Here is a 26975-nt window from a genome sequence, read left to right on the forward strand (position 1 = left end):
CTGGACTCTCCTAAAATTGATGCATTTTGAGTAATCTTTGAATTTATGGAAACTCGGTGTACCTGTTAGTTACCTTTGCTGAAATTCATAATACCAGAAACCATATTGTTTTGCATACCAATTTCCATTTAAAAGTGGACACATGTTTAGTCCTCTAACAACCTTCCTGATTTCGTCCTCTAACAACCTTCCTGATTTCTCTGCAAAATGGAATACTGTATGCAATGCTGAAGTTTTGAATAAAGGATGATCTGCCTCTTTAACTTTTTAAAAAAAAAAAGTTTATAAAACGTTTAAATATCAGATCTCTATTTCCAAACTCTTTTCTGAGTAGGCATCAAACTTAACCTCCAAAGACTTGCAAACAAGTGGTTATTTAAAAATCCCCACTAAAACTCTACAGAGCAACGGTATGACTTCAGGACTTTTATTTGTAAAAAAAAAAAAAAAAAATTCTTCAGACATTAAAGACACTTCTGATTGAGAACTAAATTGGGATATAAAAAAAGGCTATTAAGTTTTAAGATATCTCATGTTTTTCCTGCTTTTATAACTCAAATGACTCAACTTTTTTACTATAATTCACCAAAAAAAAATCTTAATTGAGGCATTTTTAGAGCTCACATTGCTGAATTTGGCTGCCATGTGCAGCATTGAGTGGTATAATCAAATGAGATTACTAACTGTAATAAATGCACTCAGTTTTCATGAGCTGCAGTTTTAAAAAATTGAACAAATGTTTGTGTTGTATTAGTATTCTGATGCTAGCATCAATGACACACGTATTAAACACAAGACTGGACATTAGTATTTCTTGATTCTTGTTTCTGATTTCCAGGTGAAATATTTGTATTGTAATTTCTTGTAATAACTTTTTGAATATCAAATTGAACGTTTTTTCTTAATTCAGTGGGCAACAGTTACGTTCCATCTTCCTCATCATGTATTGAAGTCTGTCGCCAACGCCATTGTAAATGAACTTAAGAAGATAAATCAAAATATTGCTGCCTTACCTGTAGCCTCCTCTGTGATGGATAGGTTATCTTACCTCTTACCCAGTGCGCGACCAGAACTTGGCGTGGGACCTGGTCGATCTGTGGACAGGTATATTAAAAAAATGTTAATGGTGAATTTTACCTTTTGTCTGGATCAAAGTAGATTGTGGATCATTCTGATTTCTTCAATAAGGAGAAATTGGATTTATCCATCTGCGGGAAAAGAAAATGGGGAATTCAGAAACTGGTTAATGTGTAAAGGTTTAGTGTAAATGATTTTTACAAATTTTGGCATTATTAAATAAAACTACTGTTTCTCCAAAGATACTACCTCTGTGGATTTATAACTCCTGGGTGTTACTTCCTTAGTGGAAGACTGGTTGAATTCCCCTACCTCTTAAATTTGTGCCATCCTCTGCAGAGTATAAATGCTTCCTTTCAATCACTTCCTTTTCAGCAGCAAAAGGAGAAAACTGCACTTGTCTTGCTATTGCTTGATCTTTTCCTGATTCCAGCAATACCTTGTTAAGGTTAAGATAATAAATGATACCTGCTTGCTAGTTAGGTTGCTATAGTTGTATATTTTTAGGCCATTGCTTAATAACTTTTGGCATGTTTCTGTACTGATATTTATTTGGAGCAAAGTGTCAAAACCACTTTCTGCAGCACATATATTTTTCCTTAGTCTTCTCTGCAAGGTTTAACTTATCCAGGCCCGGCTTTTAATGTTGGATCTCCCAAGTTCACAGCTTGAGTTGATATGACCACAAATTGATGTAGTGGCTGTCGGTGTATTGTGAGAGTCATTTATGTCTGTTTTGATAGACATCATAACACATACATTCACTCATATACCTAGTATAGACCACCAAACTTAATTCTTATGCACAACAATAGTGCAACACTGTTTTTATACTACAGTGTCCCAAATAAAGAGCTATTTACAGTGTCTTCACTTGACAGCAGAAAACTCCTTGGACTGATCTTGGAGATGGGGAATAAAACTACCTTGAATTCCCAGTTTCATAATTTCTTCTTTCAAGCATGTTAAGCAAAAGGGTACATCTACATTTACAGTACCGACACTGCACACCTATTTAGCATGGGTATAAACAGCAGTGTAGACAATGAGGCACTGCTTAGGTGAGTAGAGTATAGTGCCCTACATGCCTGAACCCCCAATATATACCTTACACAGGCTCACTACCTGCCCAAGCAGTGCCTCCAACATCTACACTGATATTGTTAGCAGTATTGTGTTCCACTGCCAGAGCTTTTCCCTGCTGCAGTGAAAGGCTCTGGCAGCAGAATAGACTCTGTCAGGGGAGAGGCAGTGGGGAGCTGAAACTTTGTTCAGGAGTGCTGTGTTTTCTCACCTGAAACTCTAAAGAATGAGAGGTGATGAGGTGGGGGCATTCCTCTGTTCAACAGCACCAGCTTCCACCATAGTACAATTCTTTTCACCTGCAAAGGTGTCTGGGATATGATGCACTATGGGATGAGATTGGGTCACTTAGTGAGTGGTCCAAAAAGTTTAGGACCACTGTTTTATACAGTTCTCAATCCCCTAAGACCCATGTGTGGAACATACTGAAAAGATAAACAGTTGTGGAAACTAGAAAAGATACAGGCTTCATTACTTTAACATTAGTAAAGGTTTATGTAACCTCAGCTGCATAATTCAGAATTTAGCTTACAATGTATTTATGATGTAGCATATTGTCTTACATGGACTTGGCATAATTTCAGTTAAGTTTGCGCTAAAATAATGACCTTTTGGATACAGCAAAGTATGTATCTCCATCTCTGGCATCCTAGTCTGGTTTTGGTAGCAAAGATTATTCAGTGGGATTTTCAGATAGTTGTATGCCTCATTTTTAGGGGTTAGATAGGTTTTGAATATCGGACAAAGAGAATAATTTTGATAGTGTTTAATGCTTATTCTTTTCCATCTGGCTGAAGAGTGCATAGTGGATTACAGTACATTCAAACTTTATTCCTGCATTTGAAATTGATCACGTATTTATTGCCTTATATTTAAATTGTTTGAAGAAATTTTCTGAAATCCAAGTGTTGATAAACCATTCTTTCCCATAGTTTTCCTGATAGTTGCAAAAATGGCTAATTTTAGTTTGATTTTAATTTTATCTGTTTACTGATGGCATTTGCTTTCTTAGATGTTTGTGCAGCCTGTAGTCATTTAATATTCTTCTAAATGACACTTTGGATAACATAAAATGTCTCTTTATAGGTCCTTGATGTATAGTGAGGCTAACAGACGGGAGACATTCACCTCATGGCCTCATGTAGGGTATAGGTGGGCGCAGCCAGATCCCATGGCTCAAGCTGGGTTCTATCATCAGGTAAAAAGATGATGAGTTTTAGATATAAATACATTATTGCCATATTTTACACTAAAAGACATACAGAGGAAAGCGTATGAATGCTTTTCAAAGATAAACTTCTCAATGGGTTCCTATCTGTTTGTAGCACAAGATCAGGCAGAAATTCGTAACTCAAGAATTCTGAAGTAACTGAGCCCTTTCTAGCTAGGAGATGTCTCGTGCTTTAAGTGCATTGAGGCTATCCCCAGAATAATTCCAAGGTCAGTTCTTTTTTGACCAGGGTCAGTGGAGGATAATGATTTGAGTTCCCATATATGTAGCACTCTTTTTTAAATCTGTATTTCTGGCCAAAAATAATTACTCCGATTCTGTTAATCATCAACATTACATTAATTTATTTTCACCTCACTAGATTACTGAACAATTTCTGTGTAACTGAAAGCTTTCTCCTTTATGAAGAGAGAGCTTACATAAGGCAGAAAAAGCAAAAAGTTTGATCTGAATTCTTTGTTCACTAAATTAGACTGACTTAATGGGACTTATTGAAATAACATTTTAAATTGTCCTTAATGTGGTGAAGGTTCAAAACACATCTAGGGCTAGTTGAATAATCGGTTAAATATAATCACAAATCTTTTTCTAATGTTGTTTCCCCATGCTTTTCATTAGCTCCCTTAAGTTTCTAGCACTTTCTTATAGATAGCCTTCACTATGTAAATCCATATATGGTACAGTAGGTCTTTTAGTTTATTGTAAGGCTAGCTTACATCCACTGAAATCAGCATTATTTGCCAACTGCTAAGCCTGTTAAATGCATTTAAAAGGTGAGTCTTTTTTGCAAGGCAGCCTAAAAATAACTAGTGATACTTAGTAAAGAATTTTTTTTTGTTAGACCCTACATGCTTGCTAGCAATTTTCAACCAAGAACAAATGCAGTATCATGAGAAATATCAGAGTTGCATTTAAATGTTTCCTAGATATACTGTACTTTAATGACTTGGGGAACAAAGGGAAAAATGCTAAGTATGGATGTTAAGCTCTTGTATGAGAGACAAAATGGAATGGAATATTTGCACTCTAACAGATTAGCAGATAGTTTAGCATTCTTCAATCTTTTAGGTGGTATTTAAAAATTTTCAGATATGTTAACAAAATCTGAGCATTATTTATCAGCTGTTTTGTATCATACAGTTGTGTGACTTTTTTCAACAAAAATTACTTAAAGTAATTACTCTTCTTTCTTGTTTGAGACCTCTGATATTCCTTCATCTCCAGTGGCTTGGCCAGAGAAGTTTTCAGTGCTCTGTCTGTCTTTTACGTAGTAGCATAGTGTTGTACTTTTTCAACTTAAAATACTGCCTCTTGCTGTCTAAACTTATGTGCAGCATATGGATGTAATGCTTAAATCTTGCTGTCAGAAATAAAGTATACAGTATAAAAAAAAAATAAAATAACTAGTTAAATTGTTTCTTTTAAAACTGATATGTTGACATCATTGATGCACAACTACTTCCTTCTCTTTTTATAGCCTGCTTCATCAGGAGATGACAGAGCCATGTGTTTTACCTGCAGTGTGTGTTTGGTATGCTGGGAGCCTACAGATGAACCTTGGTGAGTCTAAGGCCTGGTCTACACTGCGCGGGGATCAATCTAAGTTACTCAACTTCAGCTACGTGAATAACGTAGCTGAAGTTGACATACTTAGATCTACTTACCGCGGTGTCTTCACTGCAGTAGGTCGATTGTTGACTCTCCCCCGTCGACTCCACCTATGTTTCTCGCTCCAGTGAAGTACCGGAGTCGACTGGAGAGTGCTTGGCGATCGATTTATCGCGTCTTCACTAGATGCGATAAATTGGCCCTTGCTGGCTCGATTGCTCTGGAGGTAAGTGTAGACATGCCCTAAGTGTTTGTGGAATGTGAGACCTATTTTGCTTTCTGTATAATATAAAAATATATTAGGTGAAAAAAATTAAGTGGAGCACTTTGGTAGACATACCTTCCATGAGTTCTTCTTATGCATTTGTATTTAGAAAGTTTTGAAGCAATGGATTTCCAAAAATACCAGTGTTAAATGCAAACTGTCCTGCCATTTTAAGTAGCACAATATTGCACTACCTATAAAACAGGAAAAGAATGAAACTGCACTTGGTGAAAGCTCTTGGTTTTTCTCTCTCTCTCTCTCTCATTTGGAATAATTTTAAATTTTAATGGTCTGTCTTCTGACATGCTAGGTTTACCTAAAATCTCTTCACTTGTAAATACTTGAGTTCAGGATTCTGTTTTAGGTGTGACAGTTGATGAGGTTACTGATATAAAGTGTGAAAAGAGAAACGGATTTGGATCTTACCTCCTTTAAATAAAGGGATCACTAGTTTTCAAATTACTTGTTAAATGTATGCATGAGTGCATTTCTTTACCTGCTTCTAGGTGCCTGATCTAACTTTGTCTTAAATACATGTCTTAAATTGAACATTTGCTAAATTGCATTCTGGCTGGCCTGAATTTTTTTTTTTTTTTTTTTTTTAATTTTAGCCCTTTGCTTCTTATTTACCCCTTTTACTACACTTGATGATTTTCTCTTCTTTGATACTATCCTTCAGGTGTTAGTAAAGAATTATGATTCTTTTCAGTATCTCCACCGACTGCACAAATTTAATTCAGAAATCTTTCACACTTGTCTTACTAGTTTTTTTTATTTTTATTGGTTAAGACTCTACATATCTCAGTGTCCCTTTCTGTAGGGGGAAATGTAGATCTAAACAGTACTTCACTTATTACTAAAGCTACATTAAAGATGAAGTCTGGTATTACAAGTGATGATACTGTATATACTCTTGAGTTAAATTTTCTCTCTTGTTACAGCATCTTACTGCTTGCTCTTTTGACATTAGTAGCCAGTCGGAGCCCAGCAGTTGTCATGATAACTTCATGGTTATTTCTCTTAATGGTGTATGCAAATCCCCTGCAGTTGGATATGTGGAAGTCCTTTAAGCATTTCATACAATATGGTTATTGAGAAATAACCACAAACTAAGGATCAATAACAGTATGGTATTCTTATACTCTGGTTAAAACAATTTCATTGTATGATTCAACTCTATTACAGGTTGAGATATTACTTCTGCATTATGTATGTAGTGTCTTCACAAACATGGAAATTGATCTTAATAGTTAGTAGCGGGTATTCTAATACAAAATTGCTGCTCTGAGAAGCCAGTGTTTTGATATATATATTTTTTTTAATGCACAAAGGTCTGAACATGAGAGACATTCCCCAAACTGCCCATTTGTCAAAGGTGAGCACACACAGAACGTACCCCTCTCAGTCACACTTGCAACAAGTCCAGCACAGTTTCCCTGCACAGATGGCACTGACAGGATAGCCTGCTTTGGATCAGGAAGCTGCCCTCACTTTCTAGCTGCAGCAACAAAACGAGGAAAGATCTGCATATGGGATGTTTCCAAACTTATGAAGGTACATCTTATTTAAGAATTCAGTAGTAATTGTTTTTTTTGTCAGATTTAAATCAATGTACACCTCTACATTTTTATTTGTTCAGGTTCACTTAAAGTTTGAGATCAATGCATATGATCCAGCAATTGTTCAACAGCTTGTGTTGTCAGGAGAACAGAGCTCAGGGGTTGACTCAAGGAGACCAACATTAGCATGGCTAGAAGATTCCTCTAGCTGCTCAGATATACCAAAATTGGAAGGAGACAGGTATGCTAACCTTCCAGATTTAAAAATATCTTTTTAAAATGATCCATCTTGGATAATGTATTAGAAATGCCATTAAACTTATTCACACTTAGTTAGAAAGCAGAAATTCATCATTTGCTTATTCATGGAGATGGGAGTGGAATGTGGAGTGGTGATGCTTATGTACTACTACGTGATGTAAAAATGTCACTGAAGTCCCGTCTGGTGAATGATGATCATTTTTCTTTCAAAGCTTCTGTTTTACCCCAGCTATATTTAAAAATACTTTCCTCATCTGTCTTAATGTGTGCAGTTTTCAACTTGCAGGTAGAAGGGATACATTATCAGAGTTTGCTTGAAATATTGTGATGCAGGAAGCTAGAAATAATGTAGGGGAACTTAAGTGTCAAGAATAGATCTTCATTTTAATCACACGGGATAGTAGTTAAATGCAAGTGTTCTAAAGCTTTTGGAAAGTGTAGTTTCTAATCATTATGCTTTTGAAATCAAGTACAATTATTTAAGAGTTGCCAGATCTTGTCTTTTCCATGTCTTATTAATTGGTTGTTTGTACACTGCTTTTAAAGTACAAATTACTATGGAAGTACTAAGAACTATAATTCTTTCCTTACTACTTACCTTGGTTATGAAATGTGTGTTTATAGAATCGTATGTTTGCAAGGCCTTTTACAAAGAGAATACAAACCATGTCCTGAGGCATTTCAATCTGTTAGCTATGACTTGATGCAGACTGAAGAGATGATATCAGGCAAAGGGAAGGATGGCAGTTGCCAAAAAACACCATGTGTATATTCACAACGAATACATCTCTGTATTCTGTGAGATCTTATTACTATATCTGAGCATAATAAATTTAATGTAGACTTTCTTTCTCTCATGCCCATAAAACAATCATTGATGGAAAACTCCTGGGGAAGTCAGTGTTGAAGGGTGATGTGACAAAATTTTCTGTCTCCTTTCTAAACATTTTTACTAAACTTCAGGGGATCCAGAAAGTAATAGCTAATCTGCATGGAAGCAGAAATTTATTTTTCTTTTTAACTGAAATTCATCTTCAAGTATACATCCCTGTTGGTGTTCCACCATAGGATATGTGTGTGTGCCTGTGTACTCTCAACAGCAGATTATAAACAACTGTGTCTGTGGCTGCCCAGTGCAGCACTGTGTGCTCCCAGGTGTCGCAGTAGGGAGGCACAGACCTGCCACTGCTTAAGTTTCTTCTCTACTGCCTGAAGCTTGATATGGAGCAGCTGCAGTGTCCACTGCTTCCTAGCTGTTTCCCCACCTTTCTTTCTTTTTAGCTCTATTTACTCTATTTAGTATGTTTTTTTTTAGTTCATTTTGTGCATGGAGGGGTCCCCCCTATTGAATTTAACTCCTCAACTTTTGTGGTCTATGGCTTTTCCCAAGTCCTCAGGTTTAAACCCTGCCAGACTTGCCACAGGTCTCTTCCCTGTGGCAATGGGCACTCCAGCTGTCTCCGGTGCCTTGAAGCATCTTGGAAGTGTAGGGCTGAAAGGGACCTCAAGAGGTCATCTAGTTCAGTCCCCTGCGCTAAGGTAGGGCCAAGTATACCAAGACCATCTTTGACAGGTGCTTATCTAATCTATTCTTAAAAACCTCCAATGATGGAGAACCTCCTTTGGAAGCCTATTGCAGTGCTTTTAATTATCCTTATAGTTACAAGGTTTTTCCTCTTACCTAATCTAAATCTCCCTTGCTGCAGATTATGCCCATCACTACTTGTCCTATATTAAGTGGATATGGAGAACAATTTAACAGCCCTTAACATATTGGATGACTGTTATCAGCCCCCCCCCCCCTTTCAGGCTTTTTTCCCCTCAAGACTAAACGTGACCAGAGGTCAGATTTTCTAAACCTTTTATCATTTTTGTTGCTCTCTTCTGGACTCTCTCCCGTTTGTCCACCTCTTTTCTGAAGTGTTGTGCCCAGAATTAGTTCCCAGCTGAAGCCTCACCAGTGCTGAGTAGAGCAGGATAGTTATCTCCTATGTCTTAAATACAGCACTCCCGTTAATACACCCCAGAATGATAGTAGCTTTTTTGGCAACTGGAGTACATTGAATATAAGTCAATCATATGTGATCCATTATAGCACCCAGTTTCTTTTCTTCAGTGCTACTGCCTCTCCGGTTATTCCCCATTTTGTAGTTGTGCATTTGGTTTTTCCTTCCTAAGTATAATACTTGTCTTTATTGAATTTCATCTTGTTAATTTCAGACCAGTTCTACAATTTGTCAGGATTGTCATTTTTGTATTCTAATACTGTCTTCCAAAGTGCTAACCACCTCTCCCAGCTTGGTGTCATCTGTGAATTTTATAAGCACTCTCCACTCCTTTACCCAAATCATAAATGAAAATACAGAGTAGGTACCAGTCCCCTGTGGGACCCCACTAGATATGCTCCCCCCAGTTTGACAGCAAACGATTGAAAACTACTCTTTGAATATGGTCTTTCAACCAGTTAAACACTCACTTTATAGTAATTTTGTCTGGATCATATTCCCCTAGTTTGCTTGTGAAAATGTCATGTTGGGACTGTCAGAAACCTTACTAAACTCAAGTTATCATGTCTGCAGCTTTCCCCCTATCCAGTAGGCTAGTAACCCTGTCAAAGAAGGAAATTAGGTTGTTTTGACATGATTTGTTCTTGACAAATCTGCGTTGGTTATTACTTATCACCCTGTTATCCTCTAGGTATTTACAAATTGATTGTTAATTTGTTCCAGTATCTTTCTGGGTATCAAAATTAAATGCGCTAGTCTATAATTTCCCAGGTCCACTTTATTCCCCATCTTCACGTCCTGTCCAAGTGCAAAGTCTGTACTGGGTTTAAGGGCATGTCCTGCAAAGATAGAGAAGCTACGTGAGAGTTTCTCCTCCTGGAATACTCCTTAGCACTGGCAGGGTCAGATTTTCCCCCCTCCATACGTTGTCCTTAACCTCTTAGGTTGTACCGGTGACTTCCAGCGCTCCAGGGGTGATTTCAGAGATGAAACCTTCTAAGAGAAGAAAACACTTTTTCCTTGTCAGCAACTCTTGAAAGAAGGGTAAATCATCTCTTAAAGCTGACTCTCTAGAGATCTTGCATCCCACAATGGGTACAGTCAAGGCTCCAGCTGACACTGGTACCAAGGTTTTGGTACCACCTAAGATGAAGTCTCAATTGGAGAAATCCTCAACTAAGCATCACTGAGAGGCACCTTCCTCAATACTGAGAGGCACCTTCCTCAATGTCTGACACCTCTAGGTACTAAGATTCATCGAAGACCACCTCAAGGACATCGATACTGACATCCTTTCAGAGCTACAGAGACATCTCAAACCAACAACTTACTCCATCCCTGGTACCATCCTCCTCTGGACAGAAACAATCTGAGATACCGCCTGCATCTCCAGACCTGCAGCCATCCCCATTATGGGCCCTGGTACCATTCTAGCCCTCCAGCTCTCACTGTCATAGTCCTCCAGCACCCTCCAGATTTCTTTCATTTGAGAATTTCCACATCTTGGAGGAACCAGAGTCCCTTTTCCTAAGGAGCACTGTAAGAGCTCTTCCTAGGTGCCACTTTGGCAGTTCATGATTGAACCCTTACTCATCTGAACAGGACTTGACATGCCATCTCTGGTACTAGCACCAGTGCCCAAAAGCCTCCCATTCAGCTTGGGCGATGACACCTCCTCAGACAGATTTCCGTCCAGGCTCTGTCTCAGCTCTGTACCACCCTGCACTTCTAGGTACGCACCCTGAAGAGGACTTTCCAGAGTCCAGCACATGGCCCTGTGTTCCTTGGGCACGAATACTGTTGGGCTTGCTGGAACCCCTGGATGCTTTAGTGACCAATTTTATAGGATATCAGCCTGCAAGAAACACCACCAACACAACAGCCACCGGCACCACAAGACCGCTCACCCATACTGTATGATTCTCTGGTATGTGAGGAGATCCACAAGGAGGAAGAGCCACAAAATGAAGTGTTGCCCCTTTTGGTCAAGTCCTCTTCCTCCCCTGCTGAGCCAGTGATGCCACAACTGCTCTCTGATATAGATAACTTTAGGGCCTTCCAGGACTTCAGAAAGCATCTGGCAGAATCCCTCCAGATTCCATTAGAGCAAGTCGAGGAGTCTTAATCTTCCCTGGTGGTTGGAGGCCGATATTTGATCTCAGGAACTAGAACACCTATGTCCTATCGCAGCACTTCAAGCTACCATAATCCTATCCCTAGATCCAGAGGACTGGCTTTTTGCTCTTGACTTCCAAGATACCTGCTTTCATGTCATTGTTCATCCCTCCCTCAAGAGTCTTCTGTGGTCTTTCATAGGCTCAGAGCATTACCAATACAGTGTCGTCCTCTTTGGGAATCTCTGTGGCTCGAAGGGCCTTTATTAAGGCCCTGTCAGCAGTAGCGGCTCGCCTGCATCAGTCGAGTATTGCAATCTTTCCGTATTTGGATGACTGGCTCCTCAGAGGCCACTCCATCAGTACTAGGAGAGATCTCTAAGAGAATTCAGATAAGAGCATCCCAGTCTTGCCCTCTGGACATGGTACAGCATAATACTTAGTTAATAGGGAGGTAGTATGAACACTTTGCTACCTAAATGTCATTGAATGACTTCTGTTACTCTGAAGGGAGTGTATAGTCTGTATAAGATTAGGAATTGAGAACGCTGAATTCTAATTCTAGCCCATGACATTGGGCAAGTTTGTCAGCCTGCTCATTCCCCAGTTTCTGTTTTTAAAAAGGCATAAACCTATTGTATCTCAAACATTGTTTTGTACAATCTTTGATGGATAGAGGCTGAGTAAATGCAAAGTATGTAATCCATGATTGAAAATGTTGCAGTTGCCATGTTTTAGAATCTCATTGAGCTGTGTTGCGCTTTTAGTGATGATCTGCTGGAGGATTCAGACAGTGAAGAGCATTCCAGATCAGAATCTGTGACAGGTGGGTATATTTTTTGAACACTATATGCAAAAATCTGTTAGGAATTTAAGTATTTGTGGGTTAGGAAATGAAGTTAATTTGAACTCTGCTTTCTTGCATGTACATATGAAAAGATAGTCTTGGATCACATTTACAGCTACGCTACATGCCCACACTTTAGTCTGTGACAAGCTAAAGCTTTTTGGGAAAATGTAAAATGGCAAAATACACTTTACTTACTTAAAATCCCACGGCAAGGGGTTAAAATCACATTACATACCTTTTGTAGTGGAAAGAACTAATCGTAAAAGTAATAGTGGCATACAAATGTGTTCGCATTTTAAATAGCATGAAGCATTAGAACTGCAGCATAATCAACTGGGGTTTATGACCATGAAGTAATGTAAAAGTAAATGAAGTTAGATATAGGCATTTGAAAATTAGAAATTATCATTCAGCTAGTGAAATTGTATGTTAGATGATACTAGAAGGATGTTAAATTTCAAAATAGCATTCAAGTTCTTCTCAAACTGTGTTAATGGGGGGAAAAATTGTCATTGGGGAAGAATGTGCAGTCCTGTATGAAAGTAGTGTCTGAAAAGTGTTTAATGCAGTATCTGAATAGCTCATGTAACCAAAAAGGCACATAAAGTTCAAAGCTAAAGTAAAAAAGAAAGCAAAATATTGATAGTTTGCGTTTGGGTCTGGATTGTCCCATTTCTGGAACTGAGGAAATACATAGTTCTGTGGGAGACTTAAAATAAAAATGTGAGAAGTCAACTTTAGCAGTTGTACAATAACTTTCAGTTGTGTAAATCTTTTTCCGTAGTGACAAAATTGCTAAGGACCCAAATGCTATATTGAATTATAAAGATTCTTGGGTTTGTTTTTTGCTGTTTCTCACCAGTAGGTATAAACCTTCATGTTTATTTACCTAACTGGAGTCTGTACAGGATTTGTTGTTTTTATTCTTGTCATGCTTGTCTGCATTATCTGTTTTCATTTAATTTTATTATAACTTTTACACATCTCTGGTTAAATGAACAGTTGCTGGACAAGGACAACAGGAATTTGAAAAGACTATTGACTGTAGTTGACATTTCTTCCCCCCTGTGGTATTGCAACAGTGAAGATTGAGATGTAAAACTATACTTTTTAAAAAATACTCTTTAGTGCCTTTTATTTGAAAAGAATAAAATACAGTGAGATAACTTTGCTGTCTTTCAGATTTTGACTTATTTATATCATGCCATTTTGCATGATGTTTTATAGACAAAGCAAGGAAGGAGGTAGAGAAGAGGGGACGAGTAAACTCACTGCTGTGCTCATTCTCAGTTGTGTTGGTAAATTGAGAATAAGTAGGACGGGAGTGAGGAGCAAACTTAAAAAGTCTAAAGTCAGGAAATTCAGAAGTGAGATACTCACAGCAACCTTGAATTTCCAAGAGTTTTTGGATTGAACAGTGTTTGTAAAAGGTACCACATTCATATCTCTGAAGGCTAAATTTCTCTGTCCTTAAAAAGGAGTATATAAAAACTGCAGTTTAAACCTGATTTCATTCTAGAGGGACCACCTTTTAAGACTGAGAGGTGAACTAAATGTATAATTGTAATATCTGGGAATGGTATCCGTCTGAAGCAGAGTAGTGGGGTGAGCAGCAAAAAGGGTGCCATGATCAACTTACTGCAGCTGAATTTTTGTAGTTAAGGGGAATACCAGTAGTTAAATTCAACTTTACAAAAATGTAACTTGAATATTCCTTTTTGTTTATCTGACTTAGTTATCTAATATAATCTTCATTGGATACCACAAATTGATTACATGACTATCAATAAAATAACCTCTCAAACTGAGGCAAAGGAAAGCTTCAGCTTATTTCTAACAAGGTTTGTACTGTTGAGAAGTAGAAATCTTGCCAAAAAAAAAAAAAAGTTATCAGTTTTTTATATTAAATAAAACTTGTTTAAAGCTTTAGAAGGGAAACACTTGAAAGTCAGGAAGTGACAAAGATAGTCCCCTAAATCTTAATTCTATTTGCTTGTATAGATGTATTTTGCTAGCTAATGACATGATCACAACTGCTTTTTGCAAGACCTCTTCATTTTCTGTGCAAAGTGAATAAGGTCGGGGTCCTCACTGAAATGTCAAAGGATGGGGTGGGGAGGGAGATTAGAACTGCCTCACTCACTCTACATTCTCCAGTTTGCACTCTGAATGAGATAGGGTTCTTGCAGGAAAACTGTGATCATGTAATTAAATATATCATAATGCATAAGTACAAGGGAGTAGACTTGAGGTGAAGAAATCTGGATCTTCAAGTTTAAATGCTGGAAAAGAAGACGCTCAGGATTATTTTCCTTCAGCTCTTCTTCCTGGTTTGGTATCAACCTAGGACCTTTGTTTGCAATCATTCATGTTTACTAAATAATGCAAAGATTCTGTGACTTCTCGGAGTCCCTTTTTAAATTTTATCCTTGCATTGTTCCAGTTTAATTAGACCAGGTCATATTTCAGTGTTGGTGGTGGTTCTTTCATATTTTATGATTGGTCGTTAGGAATACTGCAGGGGTGTTTTGCTGGATGGTTTGTCAGCTGATGCGAACTGTAAAATATGGCGGTAGTGTAGCTGGGTTTATCAGCTAGGAGTGGGAGTTGAATCTGCCCTTCTGAGGGGGTCATACTGGGCTGTCTAGGTAGCCGGAGAGGGTATTGGTGTGTGTACAGCAGAGCCACTTGAGTGGCTTATGAGTTTAAGTATGGACAGCCACTAAGGAAGGTAAGTTTGGCTTGTTGGGAAAGTCTTCAGTTTATTTTCCTCTATCATTCTGATTTGAATTTTGTTAATTATTTAAAGGACAGTGGTTAACTTTTGGGGAATAAATGTTTCTAGGTTTTTCCCGGGTATGGAAATGTCACATTTTTGTATCCTCTGTATTTGAAGGTACGTAGAGAAATGACTAAATGGTTAGTTAATAGAATTAGTCTATAATGTATATTTATTTGGTTTAGGTTATGGTGAATATCTCTCTGTATAGCTATATAGATATCTACTAATGCATTGTTTGTTCTAAAGGGCATACATCACAAAAAGAAACCATGGAGGTGAGCCTTGATGTAACAGCCCTGAGCATTCTTCAGCAGCCTGAGAAACTTCAGTGGGAAATCGTTGCAAATGTGCTTGAAGACACAGTTAAGGATCTAGAAGAACTTGGGGCAAATCCCTGTCTAGCTAATTGTAAGAGTGAAAAGATGAAGGAAAAGCATCTGGAACAACACAACATTCCCTTTCCTTGTTTATTAGCTGGGGGTTTATTAACATACAAATCACCTGCTACCTCCCCCGTTAGTAGTAACTCTCAGAGATCACTGGATGGTTTAAGCAGGACTCGAGGTGAGAGTGTATCAGAGCAGGGATCAACTGACAACGAATCCTGCACTAATTCAGAACTGAATTCCCCTCTGGTAAGGAGGACTTTACCAATATTGCTTCTTTACAGCATTAAGGAGTCTGATGAAAAAGCAGGAAAAATCTTTTCACAGATGAACAATATTATGAGTAAAAGTTTACATGATGATGGTTTTACAGTTCCACAGATCATTGAGATGGAGCTGGACAGTCAGGAACAGTTGCTGTTGCAGGATCCACCTGTGACTTACATTCAACAATTCGCAGATGCAGCAGCCAATCTAACTTCTCCGGACTCTGATAAGTGGAACTCTATGGTTCCAAAGCCTGGGACGTTGGTTCAGTGCCTGCGACTGCCTAAGTTTGCAGAGGAGGAGAACCTTTGTGTAGATTCAATCACTCCTTGTGCAGATGGAGTTCATTTGTTAGTAGGACTACGGACATGCCCTGTTGAATCCCTGAGTGCAATAAATCAAGTAGAGGCCTTGAATAATTTAAATAAATTAAATTCGGCACTATGTAACAGAAGGAAGAGTGAACTAGAGTCGAGTCTTGCTGTTGTGAATGGCACAAATATCAGTGTGATCCAGCACGAGTCACCAGCAGATGTACAAACTCCTTTAATAATTCAGCCTGAGCAGAGAAATGTTAGTGGTGGATATCTAGTGCTTTACAAAATGAACTATGCCACTAGAATAGTGACTCTAGAGGAGGAACCAATAAAAATCCAGCATATCAAAGACCCACAGGACACAATTACCTCACTAATTTTGCTCCCACCAGATATACTGGATAATCGAGATGATGAGTGTGAGGAGCCTGTAGAAGAAATACATGTAACTCCTAAGAATGGTAATGGGAGAGAGAGAAAATCTGAGATCTCTACTCTTGGGCACCTGGTAATAACTACTCAGGGAGGATTTGTAAAAATTTTAGATCTTTCGAACTTTGAAATTCTGGCCAAAGTGGAGCCACCTAAAAAGGAGGGCAATGAGGAACCAGATATGTTTGTCTCTGTGATATACTGCTCGGGCACAGACAGACTGTGTGCTTGCACCAAAGGTAAGATACTTTTTTCAAAAAGTGATAAACGCTATAATAAAATGACAAATGTTAAATGTGGTAGAATGTTGACTGTGTTTCAGAACTACAAAAGTGGTCTTGAGGGTCATATATTGAGGATGTTCTCAAGTTCACCCCTGGTTCTAGCACTATTCCACATTTAAAGTTTAGGTGATATCTCTAAAACTGGAATGTACTTTTTAGGTGCATGCAGTGTATTGATAATTCTGTTGTCCTAGTCTTCTGGATTTTCCCTGTACTCCAAGATTTATAAACAAAACACAGCAGGCCATAGATCTCTTCAGCCAGCTATTTTAGGACTCTTTGGGTGCAAGGTATCTGAGTCTGTTGATTTAAAAATGTTTATCCCTTGCAGGCATTGTTTAACATCCTCCTCAGTTGCTAATGTACTAGAAAGTAATACACATCCTCATGTAATAAAAGGATATCATGCATCTTTCCAAACACGGAACATAAATAATTATTGACAACTCCTGCTTTTTCTTCATCATTAACAATAATTTTACCACCTCCATCTAGGCTTATACAATTGCTAGAATTTCTTTTGTTGCTAATATCCATATTGTCCTTAGCCCTGCTAGCCATGGGTTTCCCCCTATGTCTTTAGCTTCCCATATCAATTTTCTGTATTTCATAACTTCTAATTTATTTTGATTTGCTATCAGTTTCCCTTTTTTTCCATTGTTTTGTTATTTCTAATTGCTGCTTTCACTTTGCCACTGAATCAGGGTTGGCTTTTAGGCAAAGTTATCCTCTTTCTTGATTGTGGAATCATGGCTTTTTGACCATCTATGTTTTAAGTACTCTATTTTATTTACATTTTTCTCTCTCCATTTTTTTTCTTGGTAGATTTTTCTCATAACTTTCCTAAGCTTTGTGAAATGAGTCCTTTTGAAGCTTCATTAAGACTGAATTCATTTAACATTTACAAATAGTTCTTAACTTCGTCTCAAAACATTTTATAAAGGGAAAAAAATGCATTTTGTGAATAAGGCCTTGATGGCTTCCTGTTCATAAGCACATCTGGCAATGATCTTGATATCATGAAATCTAAAAGGGATTGGTTTTGGTCAATTTGTAGATGGGCGTTTCAAGAAAATCTGTCATTCTGAGGAGAAAGTATTTCGTTTCAGTCTCTGAATTGGCACTAAATCTGTGCCTCTGCATGATGTTAGCATATATTTTGCTGATATTGGTGCTGTCTTTTTAAAGGATATAACAGAAGTGTTGTGGTTAAAGATTCCATGCCAGTTTTTTAAGAGTTAGGGTTATTAACCACTATATTCTGGCCAGATTGTAAGTCTGGATAATCACTTTTTTTTTTTACAGTTCTTTAAACTTTATTTTGTCATTCTTAATATACATGAGTTTACCATACCAGTATTAAGGAATTTTATTCATAATCTGTATTTATTATCTTTAAAAATACCCGCTTGTGTTTGGTCAACTTCTTGTCCATGTATTCTGTTCAAATTCCAGAAATAGCAACCATTACAAAATGTACCTGATCCGGATGTGTAAAGTCTGACACATTTTTCATTGAAAGAATTTCTCATACTCTGCTCTACTTCTTTATGCCATTAATGTTGGGAGAGCTGTCCTTTTCCAAAAATGAGCTGTTGCACATCTGGCTGCTAATAGTAATTGTGTTATGTCATTTTCCTGAGTCAGTAACCTCCTTTGGACTGTAAACTAATAGAATCACGGAGTTCTTCGGGTCGGTCACCTAACTTTAGTTATCTGAAAAATTCTGTTTTCCTTCAAAACAGATCATTCCCAGTATATATGCAGAGAGGTCCCTGTTCCTCTACGTACTCCCCAATGCTTGACTCCCCTTTTTATATTTTCCTTAAGTGGAGAGAGATCCGACTGATTAAAGTTATTGATGAGGTTTTTGGCTTTTCTTCATATATTTTTCCTGTTGTTCCAAAGTGGTGACAGTCTTATTGCCTAAATTTATTAGTAACAATTCATTATACCATGAGGAGAGTAGGCCCTTTCAGGTGGCCTTTGCCATAATTAGTGTTTCTGTCTTCATTAAGGGTCTTGCAAAAGATTTTGATGAAATGGTTTACTTGCAAGGAAGTCACAACTAAGAATTGAGTTATTTGGTGTTAGTTTACATAATTTTGTCATTGTGGAATGAAGTGTGTTGTTGTTTTTATTTTTTTTTAATTTCCACTCCCATACGTTACATATTTTGGATTAGATAGCCCTGGTTGAATTTCTGGATTGTTTCTGACGCATGTGAGTGGTAAGGAAAGTGGGGGGGGTCTTGTGTTTGTATCAAATTCTGTATCTGAAGTGTTGTTTCCCTCTTGTGTTGGTCTAAATCTTTCAGGTAAAAAAAAAAATCAATGCATTAAATTGCTATTTAAGTTCTATTGTTCTCTGGGGTCACCATGATACCAAGTTGATGCTGATCTTAACTGAGCTATCCAATAATAATTGGTGCTTCCAGTCGCACTGGTACTATTTTTAATGTTTCTACTTGTAATATGTAGCTGAAAGGTAGCTTAGAAACCTTCTTCCTGGCACATTGAACAGATGACAAAGCTTGCAGATGTGCTCTCCACCAGGCTAGAAAGCAGGGAGGCTGGAGGAATCCATCTGAAACCTGAAAATAAAGCTACTTACTTGATACAGAATGCATAGGTGGAGGAAAATGATTGAAGTTTTTTTGTGGTAGAATGCATTTTGAAAATGTTGACTGTTTTGAAAACTGCTAACAGATTTAATACTGTTAATCTAGATTGAGTAGAATGCATTAGTAGTCCATATAGAGTGTAAAATTCGTGATACTCTGTGGTTTCAGAAATGGTTTGTAATGATTTCTGTAACTATATATTAGTGTTGGATTGTTGGTAAATATTATTCTAATGTTTTATTGGAAATTTCATTTAATGTTTTTTTTTGTTTTGTTTACTCCTTTTGTATGGAAAACTCAATTTTGACTTGGCCTAAGCTCAAAAATGAATATTTTTGGGGGGAAACTTGATCAAGATCAGTTCCCTGATTTTTTGAGTAATGAGGGAGGAAATTACAAGTTTCATATTCAAAAACCTTTCCTAAATATGGATAACTCATGAATTGTGAAACTTTCAAACTCCCAGGTGGCAAGCTGTCGAAATTGTCAGGTCAACTTGCCAAGAGCCAACAGAACAACAGGGTAAAAGCTAATTTTCTTTATTCCATTTCAAAACTGCCAGTAAGTACAGAAATAGTCTGTTAATTTGCATTCATAATTAGAATGTATGCATCCCATTGTAGTTACATGTGTGAGAAGTTAAGTGTTTGCATCTGTCTCCATTATTCTGTGCCTTGTGCTCAAGCCATATATCCTGCTTATGAACGAGACGTATTTTTATGATAGTGACCAAACGGAATCCTGCAAGCTTACAGTAAATTGAGGCCTGGTCTACACTGGAGGGATCCATCAAAGTTACACAACTTCAGCTACGTGAATAACGTAGCTGAAGCTGACGTACTTAGATCTACTCACCGAGGTGTCTTCACTCACCGAGGTGCAATGAGTCGACAGTTGACACTCCCCCGTCGACTCCGCCTGTGCCTCTCGCTCTGGTGGAGTACTAGAGTCGACAGGAAAGCGCTTGGCGGTCAATTTATCGTGTCTCGACTAGACGCAATAAATGGACCCCCACTGGATTGATCCGGCAGGTAGTGAAGACAAACCCTGATGATTAACCTTTCTTAGTGGTGGCAAATAATATTAACTGTGTTAGTAATGAACAGTAGTGCAGTTAAATTCAGTAACTCGGTAACAAATTAAAGCATTCTTTTGGGTTTAGGTCTTAACTTCAGGGGCTTCTAGGATGTCATCCAATTTCACACCAGTGTTCACAGGAAGGCTGTGTTTCCCATTACACTCACATTGTTCAAACATTATACCAGGGCTTGAATTAATTGACAGAGTAGTGAAAGGAGCACAGAACTCATCATTGGGCAAGAGCCCAGAGTTTGTATGTTTGGGCTGGGGGACAAAGTCAATAGTGGGGGAGTGAAGTGGCATTGAAAATTGACTAGGAATGGTGTTAGGGGAGGGGAGCAAGGGTAGCTAAAGTTACGGAAATGAACAAGTAAGCTGAGATCTGCAAGTTGCGATATAGGAACGCTGACTGGAAGAAGTTTGGAGCCATGCCAGATACTTAGAGCAGAGTAAATGTGGTACATGTATAAGAGACCAAATGGAAAGCTTGCAAAGTCAAGGTGCTGGTGAAGGGTTACAAAATCTAAATGCACATGTTGGACATGTGAAGGCTGGATGTGAAACAGTGCATGAAGGCTATAATGTTGGAACCAGAAACTTCAATGGGGATACAGACTTGTCTGGCACTGAATTTGGTGATTGTGAACACATGGTTTTAGAAAAGAGAAAGCTCTCTCATAACTTAAACCAGTGGAGGAAACAAGTCCCAAAATCTTTCTTAAGGATAAGAGATCACGAATAATCAATTGTAAGGTAATACCTGATGAATGCACTGTGTGATGGCACAGACTTCTTGTTGAACTTCAGAACACAGAGGTCTCGGAAGCATCTGAGCACCGGAGCGACCTAAGTGGTGGAAACTTAAAGATGGGAATGAAAAAACCTTCAAACAAGGCATAATGTATAGACTTTCTGATAATATACAGGGATGTGTGAAGGACAACTGGTTCAAAGGCCAAATTAACAATGATCCCTTAAGTTGATTCTACAAGTTCTTACCAACCCCCTTGTTTTGAACCCATGGGAAGGGGCATCATCACATACTTCCTATGTTATAAAAAGGCTTTCCTTTTCAGCAGTCGCATTAGGTAGGGGCATTGGGGAGCTGGAGATGACAAGAAACTTGCATATACAATTTTCCAGTTAAAGCGGTGCCCATGAAGTTTTCAGAACTTGGCCCCAAATGGAATGATGTTTTTCATTTGAATCGGTCTGTTCTTACCCTTTTCTGAACTATAAACCTCTGCATCTGGAAGAGACCTACTCAGCTTAGATGTGGTCTGGGCAGTGAAACTTTTGTTGTATGAGCTCTACTCTGGAACAAGTCAGGTGTACCTATAGGCCTGAACAAAAAGGATGAAAATGTCTAAGGACTTCATCCTGAGGCAGACATCCAGTATAGATCATTTCAGACCAAGCAGCTAAGCTTTGCTAAAATTCTAAGCAGCTGAAAACAGGATCTTACAGTGGGAAGTGTCAGGCAATCTTAATGGGTGGCACTCTTGCCTGCTGCCACAGATGAGAACATAGGTACTGGAATTAGTGGTACTGGGGGTACTGCTGCACCCCCTGGCTTGAAGTGGTTTCCATCATATACAGGGTTTACAGCTTGCTGTGAGCCATTGAACCACCCCCACTATACAAATTGTTCCAGCGTCCCTGGATGAGAAATTTTTAGACTGGTAGAGATGGATATTGGTGCAGTGTTCCATATGTGCCTGCTGGGGGAGCAGATAGAAGCAAGGTGTGTTGGGATTGGGGGAAACTTTCTCCATGGCATGGGAGTAAGAAAGAAATTCCTTCTCACATCTTAAATTCTGACTTAAGAGAACATAAAACTACAGGTAAGGAAGGTAACTTTATATTTTCCTAAGAAAGAACAGTGAGAAATACATGGTTCGCAAGAGCTACCCAAAAGTTCCAAATACCAGCAGCAAACCAATGGGAATTATGTTAACTTTTCTGGTACTTAGCAGAGAGATCCTATAGCTGTTGGGCATTTAAGTTTATTAATAAAAGCTTAAAAATCTGCAGAAACTCATCTCTAGGTTCTTCTTGCCAAGGCAAGATTACTACATACCTAGAATTTAGTGGACAAGTGGATTTTTCCTGGATTATAGCCCTGACTATAAGAAGTTGAGGAAGTGGTATTTTATAGAGAATATATTGAGTTGTTCTGAATGGGTTTCCAGTTGAAATGTTGTAGTATCAATGTATTATGGCAAGATTTGAATTGTATGATACTTATGAAAAGGCTAATCTGAAGAGTTTTTGGCTTTTTTCATGGGTACTGAGCTGTCTTTTTGGGTGTTGAAGGAACTTCTCTGGCTGATCTTTCATTCATAACCATTAGCAGATGGAATGAACATTTGCATGGTTATGTTGCTTTACTTTTTCTGGTAAAGTTAAATATACAAAGAGCCTTGAGATGCTTCGCAACTACTGTATGTAATGACCAAATAATGTACTCATTAACTAAAAGTGAGTTTGAGGAAATATATGCTTGTTTGACATAAACTTGTTTCAAACTATTTCTGTTAATGTCAACCACATTTTAGGTGGAGAGCTTCATTTCCTTCAAATTGGAGGAACCTGTGATGATATAGATGAAGCTGATATACTTGTGGATGGATCCCTTTCTAAAGGGGTAGAGCAATCATCGGAAGGCATGAAGCCCTTATCTAATCCTTCTAGTCCAGGCATTACAGGTAAACCATTCACATTTAAACATAACAAAATATATTGTGGTGTGTGTGTGGTTTTTTTTTTTTAAGCATGTCAAGTAGTCATCAGTAGTCTAGTCGTGTTCACGGTTTCATAATGATGGCTGCAAAAATACCCTAACTCAGTATTTTTCCCAGTTAATTTTATCTTTTCTTGTTCTTTGAAGTGGGGTGGGGGATAAATGTGGAAGTGACAGTGTTTTATCACTGCCGAAGCTAAACTTTCTACACCCCTTAAATAAGCCTGTAAGCTCATTATGTCGAATTAATATCATCTATTCAATCTCTAACTGTTGTCATGGCAGAATTTATGATACAGATGCTATATAATACTTCAGTCTAACATAAACATAACATTTTAAAAATAAAATTGGGTAGACAAATCATATATAGCAGCCTGAATACTGGAGTTGACTTGGTATTCTTCAGGTCCTAGAGTTTCTAGTGTATTTTAGAAGCCTTTTTGTGGTGTGGAAAATATTTCAAATTATGAAATTTATTAGGCAAAAAAGAGAATGGAGATTATTTATTCTGTACAAATTCCTGTAATTCATTGATTAATCCTGGCTTTCTAGAATAAAGTTATGGTCATCTCTCTGGGAGTTTTTAAAGTATTTTTAATTGTAAACTGAAGATGTTTTCATGTAGAATTATTGATCTGCTAAACAATGAATTCAATGTCATTTTTAGTCGTTTTTTCAGAACAGACCTGGACTTTAACAAATGGCAGGTGCGTTCCCTCAGCTAGGGTTATTAGTATAGCCTCTGCAAACTCTTCTGATTGTTTCCCTCTTCCTGTAAGTTTTTCTCCCAACTTTATTGGGATTTAACCTTGTTCCAAGCTGCAGCTTCATTCAGATATTGGGTTGCTAGCTGGAAAGGTTTACTCCTTTTCCCAGACCGAAGGAAGCAGCTGGCTCTACCTCTCCAATATCCAGTTCACCTCAAACACCATATCTAAGGCTTGTTTTCACTGCAGCAGTTAGTTCAAGATAATACAGTTGACTTACTTCACTGTAGCTTAGCTTGAGTGAGCATCTGGGCTGTGAAACACTGGAGATGCACAGTGATTTGATAAACCGCACAGCATAACTACACTGGTAATGTGATTAGATTAGCATCTGAAATGAGCTAGCTTCAGCTGTAGGCCATATCTACATCTCTACTGCATTAGGAGCTTAAGCATCTGAATCTCACATATGTCAAACCATATACTCTGAACAGATCACTTAGCTTGAGTTTAAACCTCCACCTTAACTCAAACCTCAAACTAGAGGCTGTTGTGTGTGGATGGGAGTCCGGTTAGGGGCACCCCCCATTTTTCACTTTAAGCTAATACAGTGAAGACAAGCCTATAGTTTGTGGTCAGCTGTGTAAGTTGACAACTACTTGGATTTTTACCTTTTCATATATCCTTATCAATTATTAAATGTTTAGCAGGTCAAATTACACTTGTGTATCTCACTGCCATAACTGGGGTTGACACAGGTGTAAATGATCGTTTTACTAAAACGATTTCTTATACACAAGAAGGAATAGAATTGTACTCTCCCCTATGTTGGCTCTGTAGTGCTAACGAGTTAAAATAACTTTCGTCACAAAACAAAGACTGAGTATACAAGAAGCAGATCTGTGATGTAAGTTGAATTCTCTGAATAATCACTTTTCAGAGTAGAGCCACCCTACACGCACGTTTGCATCTTAGGGAGCTTTTTAGAACTAGGGTAACCCTGCATCATCAGGTGATGTGTGATTTAGCCTTTTTTTATTCTGTGCTTGGTGAAATGGGTGTATTCAGTTTTTTCATGGAAGCTGACCTTTCTATGATTATCCATTGCTTGGTCTCATCAAGATTACACTACACAAACTAGTTTTACTTAACAATAGCTTTAGATCATCGAGAGACTGCAGCTGGGGTATTTCATGTAGAGAACAGTGTTAAAATTATTATACCTCAGTGTCTTTAGATTATTACATAGCAATTCCACATCCATCACAACAGTTTTCTCTGAATGGAAAGATTTTTGTCATGAAGTGGGTCAATAGATTAAAAAGAAACGTTCTGAAGTGCAAAAATCAAAGTTTTTGAGCAAGTTTGCTTTTAGGTATGCTGACTTCAAAACTAGCTATTTTTTTTTCCATGCCTTTTTCAAAAAATCTTCATACAAACATTTCTAGTGTTAGAATAGCTTGGATAATTTTGAAATTTGGTCTAGGATGTTTTGGAGAGGAAAGTATATATAGTAAACCTGTTGGTTTTTGTCTCCTTCAACAAATATTAGGAGTCGATCTTTTGGTGGACCAACCATTTTCCCTTGAAACATTGACATCCTTGGTGGAATTAACCCGTTTTGAGACTTTGACCCCACGATTTTCAGCCACTGTACCTCCATGCTGGGTGGAAGTCCAACAGGAGCAGCAGCAAAGGCGGCATCCTCAACACTTACATCAGCAACACCATGGAGATGCAGCTCAGCATACTCGGACTTGGAAGCTGCAGACAGATAGGTAAGTAGAGTAATAGTCCAAAAAGAGGGACGGGGGTGGGGGTGTGTGTGACTAATTTATGATGCAGTTGGTGTAGTAGTATAAGCTTGCTTCTAATTTATTTTTTAAATAGTTGCAAAGACAAGTGTGTGAATTAAAAACAAAAAACTAAAATGTTAATATAACTCTTCATTCTTGATCTTTTGCATTGACTCCCCTGCTTGAGGTTTCCGTATTTGTCTCAGTGGACCTGGAAACTATTTGATTTGTTGGGGAAGAGTCAGGTGCCTCATCAACGTATTACAGTGCTTTCTGGGAGTCATATGCATGTGGTTAAGAGTGATCTAGTTGATGTAGTGTACTTGCATTTTTCAGAAAGCTTTTGACAGGGTCCCTCACCGAAGGCTCTTAAGGAAACAGAGGGCTTGTCTACACTTAAAATGCTTCAGCAGCACAGTGTCTTCAGTGAAGATGCTGCCTACTCCGATGGGAGTGCTTGTCCTGTTAGTGTAGACAATCCATCTCCCAGAGAGGCAGTCACTATGTGGTCGGGAGAATTTTCCTGTCTACTAGTGCTGTCTACACTGGGGGTTAGGTAGGTTTAACTGCGTTGCTCAAGGGTGTGGATTTTTTAAATCCTTCAGTGACATAGTCATACTGTAGTTATACTGACTTAATTTCCTAGTGTAGACTAGGCCTAAGTAGCCAGGGGTTAAGAGGGAAGGTCTTGGATCAGGAGCTGGTTGAAGATAGGAAACAAAGGGTAGGAATAAATAAATGGTCAGTTTTCACAGTGGACAGAGGTGAACAGCATCAGGATCCTCTAAGGATCTGTACTGGGAGCTGTGCTGTTCAGCATATTCATTAATGACCCGGAAAAGGGGCTTGAACAGTGAAGTGGCAAAGTTTGAAGGTGGTACAAAACTATTTAAGATGGTTAAGTCCAAAGCTGACTGTGAGCAGTTGGAGGGATCTCACAAAACTGGGTGACTGGGCAAGAAAATGACAGATGAAATTAAATGTTTGTTTATAAGTGCAAAGTAATCTACACGTAGAGAAAAATCCCAACTATGCATACAAAATGATAGGTCCTAAATTAGCTGTTACCACCTAAGAAAGAGTCAACATGAATAGTTCTCTGAAAACTTCTGCTACGTGCACAGCTGTAGGCAAAAAGATGAAAGGTATGTGAAGAATTATTAGGAAAGGGATAGAAAATAAGACCGGAAAATATCATAATGCCACTATATAAATCCATGGTACCCCCACACCTTGAATACTGAGTCCAGTTCTGGTTGCCCCATCTCAAAAAGTATATAGTGGAACTGGAAAAGGTTCAGAGAAGAGCAACAAAGATGATCAAGGGTACATAACAACTTCCATGTGAGGAGACACTAAAAAGATTAGGACTAGTCATCTTAAAAAAAGACTAGTAAGGGGAGATATGATATATATGTCGATGAAATCATGAATGTATGGAAAAAGACAAAAACACTTTGTCACCCAATGAAATTAATAGGCAGCAGTCTTAATACAAACA

The 26975-nt window shown here is 38.1% G+C and overlaps 1 protein-coding gene across 1 annotated transcript in view; it reads left to right on the forward strand.

The window, feature by feature from the left end:
* BIRC6 (baculoviral IAP repeat containing 6) overlaps positions 1-26975 on the forward strand; it is a 319798-nt gene that overhangs the window by 22848 nt on the left and 269975 nt on the right. The window contains 9 exon segments of the mRNA XM_048843594.2: positions 911-1104; positions 3247-3358; positions 4869-4951; positions 6596-6818; positions 6904-7064; positions 11972-12030; positions 15083-16477; positions 22784-22933; positions 25231-25456. Coding sequence (XP_048699551.2) covers positions 911-1104; positions 3247-3358; positions 4869-4951; positions 6596-6818; positions 6904-7064; positions 11972-12030; positions 15083-16477; positions 22784-22933; positions 25231-25456 — 2603 coding nt within the window.

This window comes from Caretta caretta, chromosome 3, assembly GCF_965140235.1.
Source record: "Caretta caretta isolate rCarCar2 chromosome 3, rCarCar1.hap1, whole genome shotgun sequence".
NCBI classification, from domain to species: Eukaryota; Metazoa; Chordata; order Testudines; family Cheloniidae; genus Caretta; species Caretta caretta.